Raw genomic sequence first — 15,190 nt, 5'->3', positions numbered from 1 at the left:
GAACAGCAAGGCCAGTTCCTTTGTTTTTGTTGTTCACTGAAGCCATTTGGGTTTAAGATCAAAAGATGAATGTAAGCAAAAAAGAGTTCAAAATTTCAGCTTTTATTTCTGGTATTTCTATTTAGATGTGTTAAATAACTTAGGACATATCGCCTTTTGTATTGGACCACAACATTTTTAGGTGAGCAAACGTAAAGGAAAAAAAAAATAATCTTAAATTACGACCCTTCAGCTGCTCCCTTGTTTTCACTTGGGGTCACCACAGCAAATCCAAGGTGGATATGCATGTTGATTTGGCACAAGTTTTATGATGGATGCCCTTCCTGACGCAACTCCACGTTACATGGAGAAATGGGCAGGGGTGGAGTTTGAACCGGGAACCTTCTACACTGAAACCACTTGGCCGCCACCCCTACAAAAAATTATCTTAAAGTAAATAACATTTAATGTTTAGTGGTATAACTGTTGCTTGCAATAAGTGCCTCAAGCCTGTGTCCCATGAACATCACCAAACTGTTGCATTCTTCATTTGTGGTGCTATTCCAGGCTTTTACTGTAGCTTCTTTGAGTTCTTGTTTTTTTCGTGGGGGTTTCTCCCTTCAGGCTCCTCTTCAGGAGGTGAAGTCCATGCTGCTCTATTGGGTTAAGGTCAGGTGTTTGATTGGCCAGACAAACCTTCCACTTTTTCCCCCTGATGAAGTTGTTTCATTGGCAGTCTGCTTTGGGTCATTGTTGTGCTGCATGATAAACTTGTCTTCATGAGACAAGTGTCTCCATGATAAATCTTCCCGATTAGTTTGGATCCATTTCTCTGTAAACTGGCAGACATAGTGTTTCTGTACACTTCTAAATTCATAATTCAGCTGCTACCATCATCAGTTAGATCATCAATAAGTATTAATGAACTTGTTCCCGAAGCAGCCATGCAGGCCCAATCCATGACATGACCTCCACCGTGCTTCACAGATGTTCTTATAAGCTTCGGATGATTGTAAGCAGTTCCTTTCTTTCTCCACACTTTGGCCTTTCCATCACTTTGTTGGAGATTCATCTTGGTCTCATCAGTCCAAGAGATTGTGTTCCAGAACTTTTGTGCCTTATCTCTGTACTTCTTTGCAAATTCTAATCTTGCCTTCTGATTCTTACTGCTGATGAGTGATTTACATCTTGTGGTATGGCTTCTATATTTCTGCTCTCTGAGTCTTCTTTGAACAGTGGATTGTGATACCTTCACTCCTGCACTGTGGAGGGTGTTGGTGATGTCACTTACTGATGTTTTGGGGGTTTTCTTCACAGCTCTCACAATATTTCCATCATCAACTGCTGTTGAGTTCCTTGGCCGACCTATTGGATCCCTGTTGCCGAGTACACCAGTCGTTTCTTTCTTTTTCAGGACATTCCAAATTGTTGTGGTGGCTATGCCCACTGTTTGTCCAATGGCTCTGATCGGTTTTCCTGCTTTTCTCCCGTAGACAGCTCCCTGGTCTTCATGTTGGTTTATCCTCTTTAACAAGAAATGTAGTCTTTATAGGTTAAACTTTAGGGTAAAACCTACACTAGTCATGCAGAGCTATTTAATGTTTGAATAATCAACCTAAAAGGCAACACCTGGGCAGAAAGAAACATTTTCCCAATAGTTTTGCTCACTTGAAAAAATGGGTGGGTTCAAACAAAGGGTGGAATGTCCTGAGTTATTTAACAGATCTAGATGTAACTACCAGGAAATAAAAGCAGAAATTCTGAACTCTTGTCTCATATTTTTGACCCAAATGTCTTCAAGGAAGAACAAAAACAAAGAAATTTTCCTTCCTGTTCCAGTACCTTTGGATGGGACTGGACCACATTATTCGAAGTCAGTTAAAAACAGACTCAGTGGGAAGAAAGAAATGCACACTCACACATCGCTGATCAAAATATGTAATCTACATGAGAACAATTCCGTTTCAGAAAGTAAGACTGAGCCCGTCTCAAAAGCACAAGTCACACTGTTTGACTGTTTATCCAGTTGTGACCAACGAACCAACGAACCAAAACAGAATCAATAAAAACTCCCAAAGTAAGGAGGTTTTTCTTTGAGCTGACCCAGCAGTGACCTCGCCCATTTAACTGAAGGTGTGGAAGTGTTTTTTTGGAGGGAGGGGTCACTGGGGACCCGGAGGTCATCAGTCCTTTCTGGCCAGAAAAGGGCCAATACTCCAGTGGACAGCTCCTGCTGCTTCAAGTCTGCACCCAACCACAGCAACCATGCCACTGGCCATAAAGGCTTTAAAACCAGTCCTCCTCAAGGCCCAGCCAGATAAATGAACCCAGGTTACAGTTGCTGCAGTCTTCTAATACACCACAGACAATGGGACCCCCCACCAAGGTGGAGTACAGGGAGAAGAAGTCAGAGGAGGTTCTTATCAAAGGCCAGGGAGACGTAGCAGCAAAGGATTTTAATTGTCCATTAAGCATGCATAATACAGGCCGTGCCCTAGCAACGCAATGAGCCACCCCGCTGTGGCGTTATTGTCAGGCCAGGGGCCAACACTGAAAAACAGCTGATGATGTCGGCGAGATGCCAGCAGGACACCTTGTAAGAACCAGCTGAGGGTTTGGGGGAGTCACAAACCCCGTCCCTTCTGCTGCTCCCCAGGCCGCCTGTCGCTGACCTCGCTGGCTTTGCAACCAGAGGTCAATGCCTGGTCAGGTGTTCCTTACATAAAAAAAAAAGAAGAGAGAGAACAAGCAGTCCGCGAGTGGGACAAGTTTATCCAAAGGTAAAAGAGCACGCCAAGACAAACAGTTTGTTTAGTCTTCAAAGCTTGCCTTGTGTTCGGACACGAGAGAGCGACAATAGGCGCTGAGCGACTCTCTCAAATCGCAGTTTTATGGAGGGTGAGTGATGGCAGGGAGGATAATGTTCTGCAAAGCCTATCAGCTTTGGTTTTATGTCGTAAACACAGGTAGACTGGGTCGATACTAATTACGCCGGCTGCAAACAGCCGGTGGAGGTGAAATGGTCAGAGCAATAATGCAGAGTATTTCCTTGTTTTGGTAACTCGTCGAGCAGAGTCATTAGCAACGAGGAGCGTGTGCGGACGGCATGATGTCGGCTGTGTCTGACACACACACACATACACACACATACACACACACACACACACACACACACCCACATACACACACACACTGACCCCGGCCTGTCACAGGATCGCTGCCCTTTGTGTCCTGCTTCTCGTGCTGACTTTGGAGTGGAGATTGCAGGTACAATGTGGATTGTTCTCAGTGTGTTCTCAAAGATCAGAATAACAATGGCATTTGCTCAGCTCACTCACACTCATTGATCACTTGTCTCTGCGCTTGCTCTCTGATCACATCAGCTGAGGAACAACAAAAATCATGCACTTCTTTGGAGTATTAGCAGCCAATGCAGTTTTTAGTTTTCACTTTCAATTTATTTCATTTATATAGCGCCAAATCACAAGTTGCTTCAAGGTACTTCACACAAGTAAGGTCTAACCTTACCAACCCCCAGAACAAGCACACAGGCGACAGTGACAAGGAAAAACTCCTACTGATGATTTGAGGAAGAAACCTCAAGCAGACCAGACTCAAAGGGGTGACCCTCTGCTTGGGCCATGCTACAGCTCACAAGTTACAAAAAATGTAGTTTTGCCAGTGTTCTTAAAATTCATTCTAACTATGATTATTCTTGATTATTTTGTTATTATAATATCATATAAATCTGTGGTCTCAAACAGGTGACATTGGGGGCTGCACACGGCCTATGAGCCAGTAGTTTTTGGCCTGACTTGTGTTTTTCTCCTCAACAAAAGAAGCAAATGTGAGGTCAGGTTTAGAAGCGTGTGCTGATGGTGCATCCTAGACCTATAATCCATCCAGATCTACCAGCTGGTACACAGGCTTATCTTTGGATTATGCATCACATGACCACAGTCTCAGAGCTCCAGGTCTCCTAATAGCCAATTTTTTTCAGCTCCTCCCTTTTTCCTCTTGGGGTCGCTACAGCAGACCCAATATGGATGTCTTGAAGGCAGTATATTTAATCTTTAGTTAACCAGATTAGTCCCATTGAGATCGAGATCTCTTTTGCAAGGGAGGCCTGGAAAATTATAAAGTTTCCAATTCACCTAACCTACATGCCTTTAAATGTGGGAGAAAACCAGAGCAAACACGGGGAGAACATGTAAACTCCACACAGAAAGGCCACAGGTGGGAATTGAACCCATGACCTTCTTGCTGTGAGTCAACAGTGCTAACCACTAAGCCACCATGCTGCATGTTGATTTGGCATAAGTTTTACACCAGATGTCCTTCCTGACACGACTCCACAATGGAGAATGAACAGGGCCTTGAACCAGAAACATTCTGCTCTGGAAACAAGCACACTAAACCACTTGTCCACAGAATCAAACACTTCATTTGACAACGTTGTTTTAAGTTACAGCCAAAGATCCTCTGTGGAACGAGTGCAAGTGTGCAACACATGACAGTAAATTAGGGTCTCAAACATGTGGTCTGGGGAGTGAGATGAAGCTCTTGAATCAGTAGTTTTCATCCTGAATTAAAATTTTCCTGATGCACATGAAAAAGAAGATGCGTGTGTTTATGTGCACACAAAATATTATGGTAAACCAGAAGTCTCCAGCTGGTGGCGGATAAGATATCTTAGCTAGTGGGAGTAGTTTTCAAACTGAACACTAACTTCCTTTTGCATGTAAAACAATAAAGACGTGATTATGTAGATATTAGGGTAAACCAGAGGTCTCAGACTGGTGGCCACGGGGTTGAACCAAAGCACCACACTCGCAGAGCGCAAACCTCCGCCAACACTAGTTTCCAATTCTAATTCTGCAGGTAGTGCAAAATTCTGCTGCACGACTTCTTACCCGCGCCCACAGGAGAATGCATATTACTCCTGTCCTCAAGTCTTTACATTGGCTCCCTGTTTTTTACAGGATAAATTACAAAATCCTCGTGCTGACCTTTAGAGCTCTACATGGGCAGGCACCAGAGTACATTAAGGACCTGATCCAGCCTTATGTTTCCAGCAGGAGTTTGAGGTCTTCCAATCAGAACCTGCTGATGGTTCCCCTGAATTTGTTTTAAAACTCGAGGGGACAGATCTTTTAAAGCTGTGGCACCTCGCCTCTGGAATGAGCTTCCCTGTTCTCTTCGCTCACTGGATTCTGTGGATGTTTTTAGACAGCAACTAAAGACACATTTTTTTAAACTGGCATTTTAGTGTCAATTTATTTTATTGTTCTATATTTGTATGTGTTGTTTTTATTGTCTATTTATATCGTGTGAAGCACTTTGTGACCTTGGTCTGTGAAAAGTGCTATATAAATAAAGCTTACTTACTTACTTACAATTCTGCTAATTTTTACCTTGGAAAAAAATTTTCAAGGTCAAAGTCCTGTTAGAAGTGTCTTTTCATAAGATAAAATATAATACAAAAAATATAGATCAAAAGGGCTTTTCAATGTTAAAAAGAATCAAATATCAGATAAATCCGTAATCCGGATTAGATCTGGATCAAACTTTGTCAGGCGATAGTGAATGTCAGTCTGCACCTCACTTTCAAATATGAGAGTGATTGGGGCATGTTTGATTAAGATGTAAAATATACATTAAATAGGGTTTTCAATTTTAAATTTAAATGGCAACAAAATGTGTAATCTGGATCAGATTCAGATCAAACTTTGTCAGACGATAAAGGATACCATCCTACATAATGCTCTCAAATATAAAAGAAATTTGATATTTTTTGACAGAGTTATGAATTTTTGAAAATTTGTTCAGTGTTAAAGATGGTGATTTTTCCAATTTTCCAAGATTTTTCCTGACTTTGCCCTTTGACCTATGACCTTGAAAATTGAATCAGTTATTGCCTATCAAGATATGAATCCTCAGTAAAAATTTCATAACAATTTATGAACAAATGTGGACTCCAGGCATCAAACAAACAAACAAACAGCAGAAAACATAACATCCTCCAACTTCATTGGCAGAGGTAAAAATATCCAACCTATTTGGCTGCAATGTGCACAACTGAGTTTTCTTTCCTGGAGAGAACTACAAAAAGATATGACACAATATACAGTGCATTACAGTAAATCAGAGGTGTCAAACTGAAGGCCCGAGGGCTGAATAACACTCACAAACCATGAGACTAAGGTCCACTGAACAAAGTGAAACCTGGGTCACCTTTCAAAATTTTTTTAGTTTTCTTCAAATTATATTTATATTTAAGGTTTCCAGAAATAATATGCATTTTACAAAAGACTAACATATTTAGGCACAACAAGATACATATTTTTTTTTTGAGTTGATCCAACATTTTAGCTTTTTGATTTTTCCAGCATATGCACAATAAATCCACCTCCTCCCACACACACAAAAAAGAATAAACTGGAAAAGTTATGTCCTAATATACAGTAAACCAGGGGTCTCAAACTGGTGGCCTGGGGGCTAAGTAACACCCACATTCCTTTAGGCTTTGGTGCACTGAAAAAAGATTAAACTTGGATCAGCTTTTTTTTAAATTCAAAAATATTTATTTAAAAAAATATTGCAATTTATTATTTTATTATTTTTTCCGCTCGTTATATTGATCATTTAAGGGTTCCAGGGGAGGGGATGGTCTAGTGGTTAAAGTGTTGGGCTTGAGACCCGAGGATCCTTGGTTCAAATCCCAGCCTGAACGGAAAATCACAAAGGGCCCTTGGGCAAGGTCCTTAATCCCCCAGTTGCTCCCATTGTGTAGTGAATACGTTGTATGGCAGCACCCTCACATTGGGGTGAATGTGAGGCATTATTGTAAAGCGCTTTGAGCATCTGATGCAGATGGAAAAGCGGTATATAAATGCAGTCCATTTAACATTCCACCACATTATACGTACAACAAATTATGCCAATGTTTTATTTAAGTTAGGTCTGAAGTTTCACTTTTGTCAGTGTATGCACAATAGGCTGGTGTGTGTGCGTGTGTGCATGCGTGCATAGACTCAAACTGGAAAAGGCCTGTGTAAATATATGTGACACTATGGTAAGCCAGAAGTCTCAAACTGGTGGCCCGCTGGCTGAATAAGACCCAGATGTGTAAGATATACTTTTTCCCAGAAGCAAACTGGAAAAGATTTGGCTTCTATAAATATATATGCACACATATACTTCAGTTTAGAGCATATAGGGAGGTGATGGTCTAGTGGTTGAGCATTGGGCTTCAGACCAGAGGATCTGTGGTTCAAAACCCAGCCAAGACTGGAACATCACTAAGGGCCCTTGGACAAGATCCTTAACCCCCTAGTTGCTCCTGGTGTGTAGTGAGTACATTGCATGGCAGCACCTTGACATTGGTGTGAGTGTGAATGTAAGGCATCATTGTAAAGTGCTTGGAGCTTCTGATGCAGATAGAAAAGTTCTATATAAATGCAGTCCATTTTATACTCGGCCCTGATGAGGTTGATACACTCCGTCCTAACATACTGTTCAGCTAAACATGAAGCAACGCTACCTGGCATCTTACTGGGAGGTGAAGCGCTGGTCTGACCGTGATGCGGCGAGCTGTGAGGCAGCAGCGTGCTGATAGTGTGGGTCGGCGTGTTGTACGCGTCCATCGCCAACTTCTGCCTGAAGGCTTCCTCTTTACGCCGGTTTGCAAACCAGTTGTAAACTCGCACTTCAGTCACCAGATTGGAGCCGAGACCCTGAGCTTTGGAGGGGGACACGCCTCTCTGAAGACATTCGGCTCTGCACCAGACAGGAATGTTACATATTTCCAACACCGCATGACCACTTGTGTTTCTCACTGAAGGTGCAGCCAGTTACCGTGGTAACTTACCTGTTGCACTCCTCCACCAGAGCCTCCCTCTCCTCCTTGCTGGGGTTCTTCTGCCGGTCATAGGCCTGGTAGAGGATTTGCTGGGACGCAGGCCCCCATTTGAAACGGTTACGTCTCATTTTCTTGCAGGAAGGCTCGCTGCCGATTTCCTCACTGGCCTGACCCATGCCTTGCCCAGATGCATTGAACTCTGGGAAAAAAAACACCGGATCCTGATTGCCTTTGTCTGTCATATTGCTCCCAGAACCTTGAACTGCCTGGTTGAACTCTGAAAAAATGAGAAGAGTTTCACGTAAAATTCCTTTCAAAGTGTTCTTCAGGAAACAAATTGTGACAAAGGGAAGGTGCACAGTGCCATTTTTTTTTTTAACTCATAAATGCATCTAACATCAGCTTGTGGAAACATCTGATCTTATTTTCCCTGCAGGTTGGACGTACAAACACATAGAAGGCCACCGTGCTGCTGCTGCTGCTGCCAACATATTACAAGCCGGAGCTGAAGTGTGAGAAACTCAAATATTAACTTACGTCTGAGAATTTCCCGCTGTTTCCTGACATACCAGGTGTAGAGAGCTGCTCGCTTCTGCGTTTTCATGGGCGTGCCTTTGTTGAGGTGCTGGGAGAGGTGAGACTGATTCAGGCCCGTGATGTCCACCACCTCCCTCTGGGGGATGTTGTGCTGCTGCATGTAACCTTTGATTATGCGGGCAGCACGCCATGGATCCTCTCTGGGTTCATAGAAAAACACAGGACTCACTTCAACACTGAATTATGAGCTGCTTTTGGATGAAACAGTTTCTCGACTCAGATTTTATGGCTGAAATAGAGCTTTTTGTTCCGCGTCATATAGCTGATGTGATCACATGTGCTCATATATAGTTTTAACACTGTGTGGACATTAAGGCGCACAAACATTCAGCTGCTCATTCTTTTTAACCTCCTCTTTTTTTGTGCAAGACTTCCAATTTCAGAAGGGCTGTGCAAGACCAATAAATCCCCTCCTAGACAAGCCGTTTATCATTGTAGAGCCGCTCAATAGGCTGTAAATATTTTCAAAGGTTAGTTCAAGTGGATTCAGCCAAGCTGAGAAACTTGGACTTAGGATTTGAAAGCTCAACTCCTCAAATCAGCCTGCAAGCAATTTTTTTTTCACCCCCTATATTTTGTTTTTAATATTTTCTGATTCTGTGTGACACACATACATCTGATTGGACAAAATTTTAAATATTCTTTAAAAGATACAGTCATACCTCAAGTCTGGAGAAGCATGATAAATTACTCAATCCTTAGACAAATATTACAGTCACCTCAATAATGTTTTAAAATACAGTCTAAATAAAGTATCGCACACATTTATCATGCTGTACTTTTGTTATAACAAAACAATAAAGATAATTAGTCACAGTTATGTGACATTTGTAATATAGAAAATATTAGAAATATTCAAAGAAAAGGTCAACATGTAAATACAAATTCAAGAACTTGGGCTTGAAATAAATGCAACATGAAGCCGTTTTATCCTTTTTAATGAATTCAGAATAAATTGACTTTTTTTTTTGCTGCAGATTAAATATTAGAGTATAAAAGCTTGGCTTACCCTATGAAGGCTCAGCAGGAGCAGGGACTTCGGTAATTATGGCAAATCTACACACGTCTGTTTGTTTTGGAGAATGTGGAGACCTACATCTAAAGTCTGCGGGTTAAGTGGGAGATGTTAGTTTATAACTTTTGACAATGAATAACCAGATCTCCATTCACTCTAATCACACGCCACTGTGTATCTTTCAGTTGATGATTTATAGAATAAAATTAATAATAACTCAACTACACGTGGGTTCGTTTTCATTTTGTTCTGGCGACTCCAAATGTTGAGACGGACACAGAAAATACGAGTCTGAGGTGAGAAAATTAGAAAAAAAAATGTTACAGATATTTTAGTGCCCGGTTAATGATTATTTGTCCTCTTATTTGGCGACAGAAGAAAGTGGAAGAAAATTAAAATTTTTGTAATTAAAAATTTGAAGTAATGTATTGTATTATTATTATTATTATCAACAATAATTTGTTGCTATGTGTTTTTCCTTCCTCTCTGAGCCATTTGTCGTTTTTTTTTTATTGTAGAGAGGTGGAGTACAGAGTTAATAATTTTTGCAAAGGTAAAGAAACATTAATCCATGTGGATAATTAGTTACCAGAATGTAAAAACGAAGCCGTGGCGGGTAATTTTAAATTGGTAAACAAAGAAATTAAAGTGCTTTTTAAGCCCCATGTTGTTATTATTATTATTATTATTATTATTATTTAAAGTTATGACTGACTTCTGTCTTTAACATATTATAATTAATGGAATTTATTTCTCAAAACGAAGATTACTTTATAAACTTGAACAAGTAAAAAACAATCTCAGATTTTCTTTTCGTTATTTATTTATTTATTTATTTTTAATAAATAATAGATGAATAGATCAGACTCACGCCAGCATGCGGTCCACGTCCGCTCTCTGCTCCGCGGCCTCCTCCGTGTTCAAGGACTGGAGCTCCTTGAGGATCGGCGGGGTGTCGTAATCGTCCCCGTCCTCGGAGCCCTCGTCCCCGGACAGCTTGCCCTTGCTGTGGCCGTTGGTGAGCGTGTGGAACACGGGCTTGGAGTCGGAGTCTCCTCCGTTCAGCTTGGCGCTGGAAGGAGGAGGAGACATGGACAGGTTCTCCAGTTTCACTCCGAAGCCCGGCGGCCCGGGGTCCATGTCGTCCAGGGCTTGGATCAGAACCTCTTTGGTGACTCCTGAGTCCAGCAGGGCGCTGAGGAGCTCCTGCTGCAGGGACGTCAGCTTCGATACCATTTTGGAGAACATTAAAAAGCAAACATAGGTCCCGCTGACTGACACCTGTTGGGGCGCGCTTCACTGGCCCGCGGAGGGGAGGACGCAGCGCTTTGCCATGATGTGCCTTCAGAGCAGCGCACCAATATAAAAGATGGTAATGAGTGGGCCGGCTGATGGAAATCCACGGACGCGTGTTTACACTGCAGCAGCGACGCTTTTATTGGCCCCACTTATCAGCAGAACCTCGGCGGACTTTGGACCCTGTTCTGTGCTCCATAAAGAAAGAGACGAGCTGCTCCACACATTCTCCCAGCGCCGCTCCTCACAGTCACAGGCCGCACCGCCCAACTTACACTGAGACGCTTTTTTACAATTATTACGCGGCTGAGCAACAGGAAAAAAAACAATTCTCAACTATACTGTGGTCATCGTGTTTCCAGAGAATTTTTTTGTTTGTTTGTTTGCTCTAAGTTGTTGTCCGGCACAATTATCTGATTAGTTAATCAATTAATCATTTTTTGAAGGAATAATACCAAACCTTTCAAAGTGTTCTAAAATTGTATTTACCATGTCCATTAGAGCTAAATTAATTAATTAATTAAAAAAAGATTACTTGAGTGACAGAAGAAAAAAAAAAAAAACACTAATTTTTAAATCAATTATTCATAATTTTTCAAGGGAAAAAACATATTTGAGCTTAATGGAATACAGATACATATTCATCAGTTATTTTGTTAATCCATTAATAATTGTTTTCAAGCAATAATACCAAACCTTAATGAATTTGTATTTACCATGTGTCAATTAGAGCTAAAAAAAAAAAAAAAAAAAGATTACTTGAGTGACAGAAAAAAATTACAAACTTTTCGATCAATTATTCATGATAATTTCAAGGGGAAAATAATAATCTGAGTCTGAACACTGTGGAATTTCAGTCATGCTTCATATTACAGTGGAAAATATTTGACTAATTGATGAGGGGATCACACATACATACTCATCAATTATTTTGTTAATCAATCAATCAATTAATCAATTTTTTCAAGACAAAGTGACAAACGTTTAACTGAAGACTAAGTATTGTGGAATTGTGTTCATGGTGTATAGTACAACCATTTTATTTATTTATTTATTTATTTATTTAGAAATTGATTATCAAAAAATAAATATTTTAATAAGTTATTGCCATTTTTCAAAGAAATGCCACAAATTTTAAAAAGTAAGCATTATGGAGTTTTAATTACAGTGTGCATTAGAGCAAAAATATAAACTTTTAAGGTTTTTTTTTTAAAGGAAAAATTCCAAGTAACGTTTTGTAATTTTTTTTCCCAATTCAATTTATTTATATAGCGCCAAATCACAAAATAAGTCACCCCAAAGCACTTCAGAAGGGTAAGGTCAAACCTCATATATGTTGTTTTTTTTTTTTTGGAATTGTGTAATTTGTGTTAAGTTGACAGTTATTTGAGTGACCACTTAGTATATTAACAGAAAAATCGTCAACCACATTGATGATCAGTTCATTCAAGAAAATGTGCCAGACTTTAACTGAATATTTGCATTTCTTTACTCTGAGACTTATGGAGTCATATATTTGTGCTGAAACAATCGATTAATTGATTGACAGGTATTTTGACAGTGACTAATTTTTTTAAAGCCAAACTTTGACTGAAAACTAAGCATTTTGAATGTTACTCATGCTGTATTAGAGCTGCAAAAATTCTCAGAAAAATAACAGCCATCTTTTTAATTTAAGCCTTTCTTTGTTGTTGTTTTATACATATTTTAGGCATTATGCAATTTTAATTATGTGTACATTATCTAAAAGAACTATGTGATTAATCAGCCAATAAACAGAAAAATATTCATCAGCTACATTGATAATCAATTAATATTTTTTCCAAGAAAAATTGCCAAACTTGACTGAAATAACATTTATATTTCATTATTTCTACACTAAGAACAGTGGAACAGGAAAATAAACATAATCATTGCAGTATGTCTGTCATACTGCAACATGAGGACGTTATGTGCTCATTCAAACTGCCTTAAGTCAAATTATCCAAATAAATTTGACTGAAAATAAGTCTTAAAAGTTGAATCATTTGAATCTTTAGAATTTTGAGGCAGTCATCTCGTGTGTTTTGAGTTCTGCTTATTAATCCAGCACACCACCTCCTCCGTGCACTCTGTTCAAAATGATTACACTCAAAATACTTTTATTTGTTCAGTCTTTGTGTCTACAAGATAATTTCCTAATTTCTGTCTTTTAATAAAGAACCAAAGCAATGCACCTGCACAGAGCTCTAACAAAGCCCAAAATGTGTCATCAGTCAAACTTGCAGTTTTGTAATGTGGAAACAGGAACAATGAATGCACTATGGCTCATTGTATTGGTATTTTTGTACCTACTCTTATCACATTGCAATCAAGAGCAGGTGTTTACAGCAGTTATTATTTATTCACTGCTACTAAATATTGATTCTGCACAGTTATTTTCCTCTCTTTTTTTGCACATAATAGGTAATATATAGCATGTTAAATGGTACAAATTCTATTGTAGATAGAATTATATATGCATGGCCATACACTATATATATATATATATATATATATATATATATATATATATATATATATATATATATATATATATATATATATATATATATATATATATAGTGTAACAGGAAGACAGAGGATGGGAAGGAGAGGAACAGTAGTACCCAGTAAGCCAGTAGCGGGCAGTATTTCTAGTATTATATTTGTACATTTTGCAAAATGTTTTTTATTTTTACTTTTGAATCTCTGCGTGCTTCTTACCCTGTGCGCTGCTATGCAATGCTGCTGGAACCTCAATTTCCCTGATGGAGTCCTCCCAAGGGATTAATAATGTTCTATCTAATCTGTAATACATATATATACATATATATATATAGAGAGAGAGAGAGAGAGAGAGAGAGAGAGAGAGAGAGAGAGAGAGAGAGAGAGAGAGAGAGAGAGAGAGAGAGAGAGAGAATATATTTAAGTGATGAATGAATTTGTATTTTAAAGCCATATTCATGAGTACTGAATTAGAATTTTGCTTTATAATCATTTTTATAAGGATAATGATAATGAATGAAATTTTAGATGTAATGCAAAAAAAAAGCGTGTACAAAATTGTCCAGGGTACGAGCACATAAGTTACATTTGCAATAACCAGTTTGCAAAATAATAAAATATACGTACTTAGCAATGCGGCCAAGTGGAAAAAATGGGTTTATATCAACAGGCTTTTATATTTTATATTGTTTTCAAACTAAATTATTTCAGCACCAATTGAACAATCACAGATCCATATTTTATTTCCAGATGGAACATATCAGCTTCATCATGTGTTATAGTATCTGGTAAGTCAAGAATGTTTATCTGCAAACAAGATATTTAACATTTTAATGTAAGACTAACCATAGCATGCATGAGCAGCTGGTGTGGAAGTGAAAGTAAAATCTGTGAAGTCAGGCAGCTGAATTTCTATGATGGTTTACAATTACTGGTCAGCTGTGCAATCTTTCAGTGTAGTATCAATGTGGTTGATCATTAGTAATCGTCAGGATTGCCCTCAAACCTTAATGACCTCCAGTGAGAGTTTAAGTAGAAAATCTGCCTCGCGCATTAGATCAAATAAAAAGATCATAAAGCACAAGAACAGGGATATAGATCACTAAAGAAAGTTATTTATTATTATGTTGTTAATTAATGGTATTTGTTGTTGATATTAGACACTTTATAAAAAAAAAGACCCTCAGTGTGTGTGTGTGTGTGTGTGTGTGTGTGTGTGTGTGTGTGTGTGTGTGTGTGTGTGTGTGTGTGTGTGTGTGTGTGTGTGTGTTTTCACTGATCAGGCTGCTGTCTTATCTTCACCTTCTTTTGTTGTGTAAAGTTGTTTTTTTTTTCCCCCCTCAGATATACAGTGTATCTGCCTGTCGCTCTGCTGTAAAATATCAGCCGGTTTGTTTGACGTCTGCTAACATAAATTACAGTCTGTCTTCTGGAGTGACATTTAATCACTCAGTAGTTATTTTATGCCCCACCACCACCACCACACACACACACACACACACACACACACACACACACACACACACACACACACACACACACACACACACACACACACACACACACACACACACAAAGTGATTTTTAACACAACTTTTTTTTTTTTTGCAATAAAACCTTATATGATCACATGGAAAGAAAGGTTAACAGTTAAAAGTTAGATTTGTGTTTGAAACTTCAGATATGACAGGTTGAAGCTCAACAAGAGAAAATAAAATTTAATGATAAATTATAATGATCAAATATAGTCACATTACCTGGCTTCAAAAAAAAAAAAAAAAAGGTAATTTGAACTATTTTAATGCAATACAAATGTCTATTTTCAGTAACAAAGCTTTAGATAAATTACAATGACCACAACAAAGTCACATTAATTGGCTATGAACTTAAAAAAAATAAAACCAGTGTTCAGCGAG

At 38.9% G+C, this 15,190-nt stretch overlaps 1 protein-coding gene across 2 annotated transcripts in view; it reads right to left on the bottom strand.

Moving 5' to 3' along the window:
• hnf1ba (HNF1 homeobox Ba) overlaps positions 1-10,838 on the bottom strand; it is a 35,799-nt gene extending 24,961 nt beyond the window's left edge. Inside the window, exons 1-4 of one of the 2 annotated variants that reach the window (XM_034169181.1) lie at positions 10,324-10,838; positions 8,378-8,577; positions 7,850-8,117; positions 7,523-7,758 (exon numbers count right to left, since the gene is read on the bottom strand). In XM_034169181.1, the coding sequence (XP_034025072.1) occupies positions 7,523-7,758; positions 7,850-8,117; positions 8,378-8,577; positions 10,324-10,700 (1,081 nt within the window). In that variant the 5' untranslated portion in view covers positions 10,701-10,838. The remainder of the gene's footprint in view (positions 1-7,522; positions 7,759-7,849; positions 8,118-8,377; positions 8,578-10,323) is intronic. The other variant, XM_034169182.1, reaches the window with a different exon arrangement.
• Between the last annotated feature and the right edge of the window lie 4,352 nt (positions 10,839-15,190).

This window comes from Thalassophryne amazonica, chromosome 4 (genome assembly GCF_902500255.1).
Source record: "Thalassophryne amazonica chromosome 4, fThaAma1.1, whole genome shotgun sequence".
In the NCBI taxonomy this organism is placed as follows: Eukaryota; Metazoa; Chordata; class Actinopteri; order Batrachoidiformes; family Batrachoididae; genus Thalassophryne; species Thalassophryne amazonica.
Note: the sequence above shows the minus strand (reverse complement) of the source record. Positions and strands in the feature narration are given on the sequence as shown.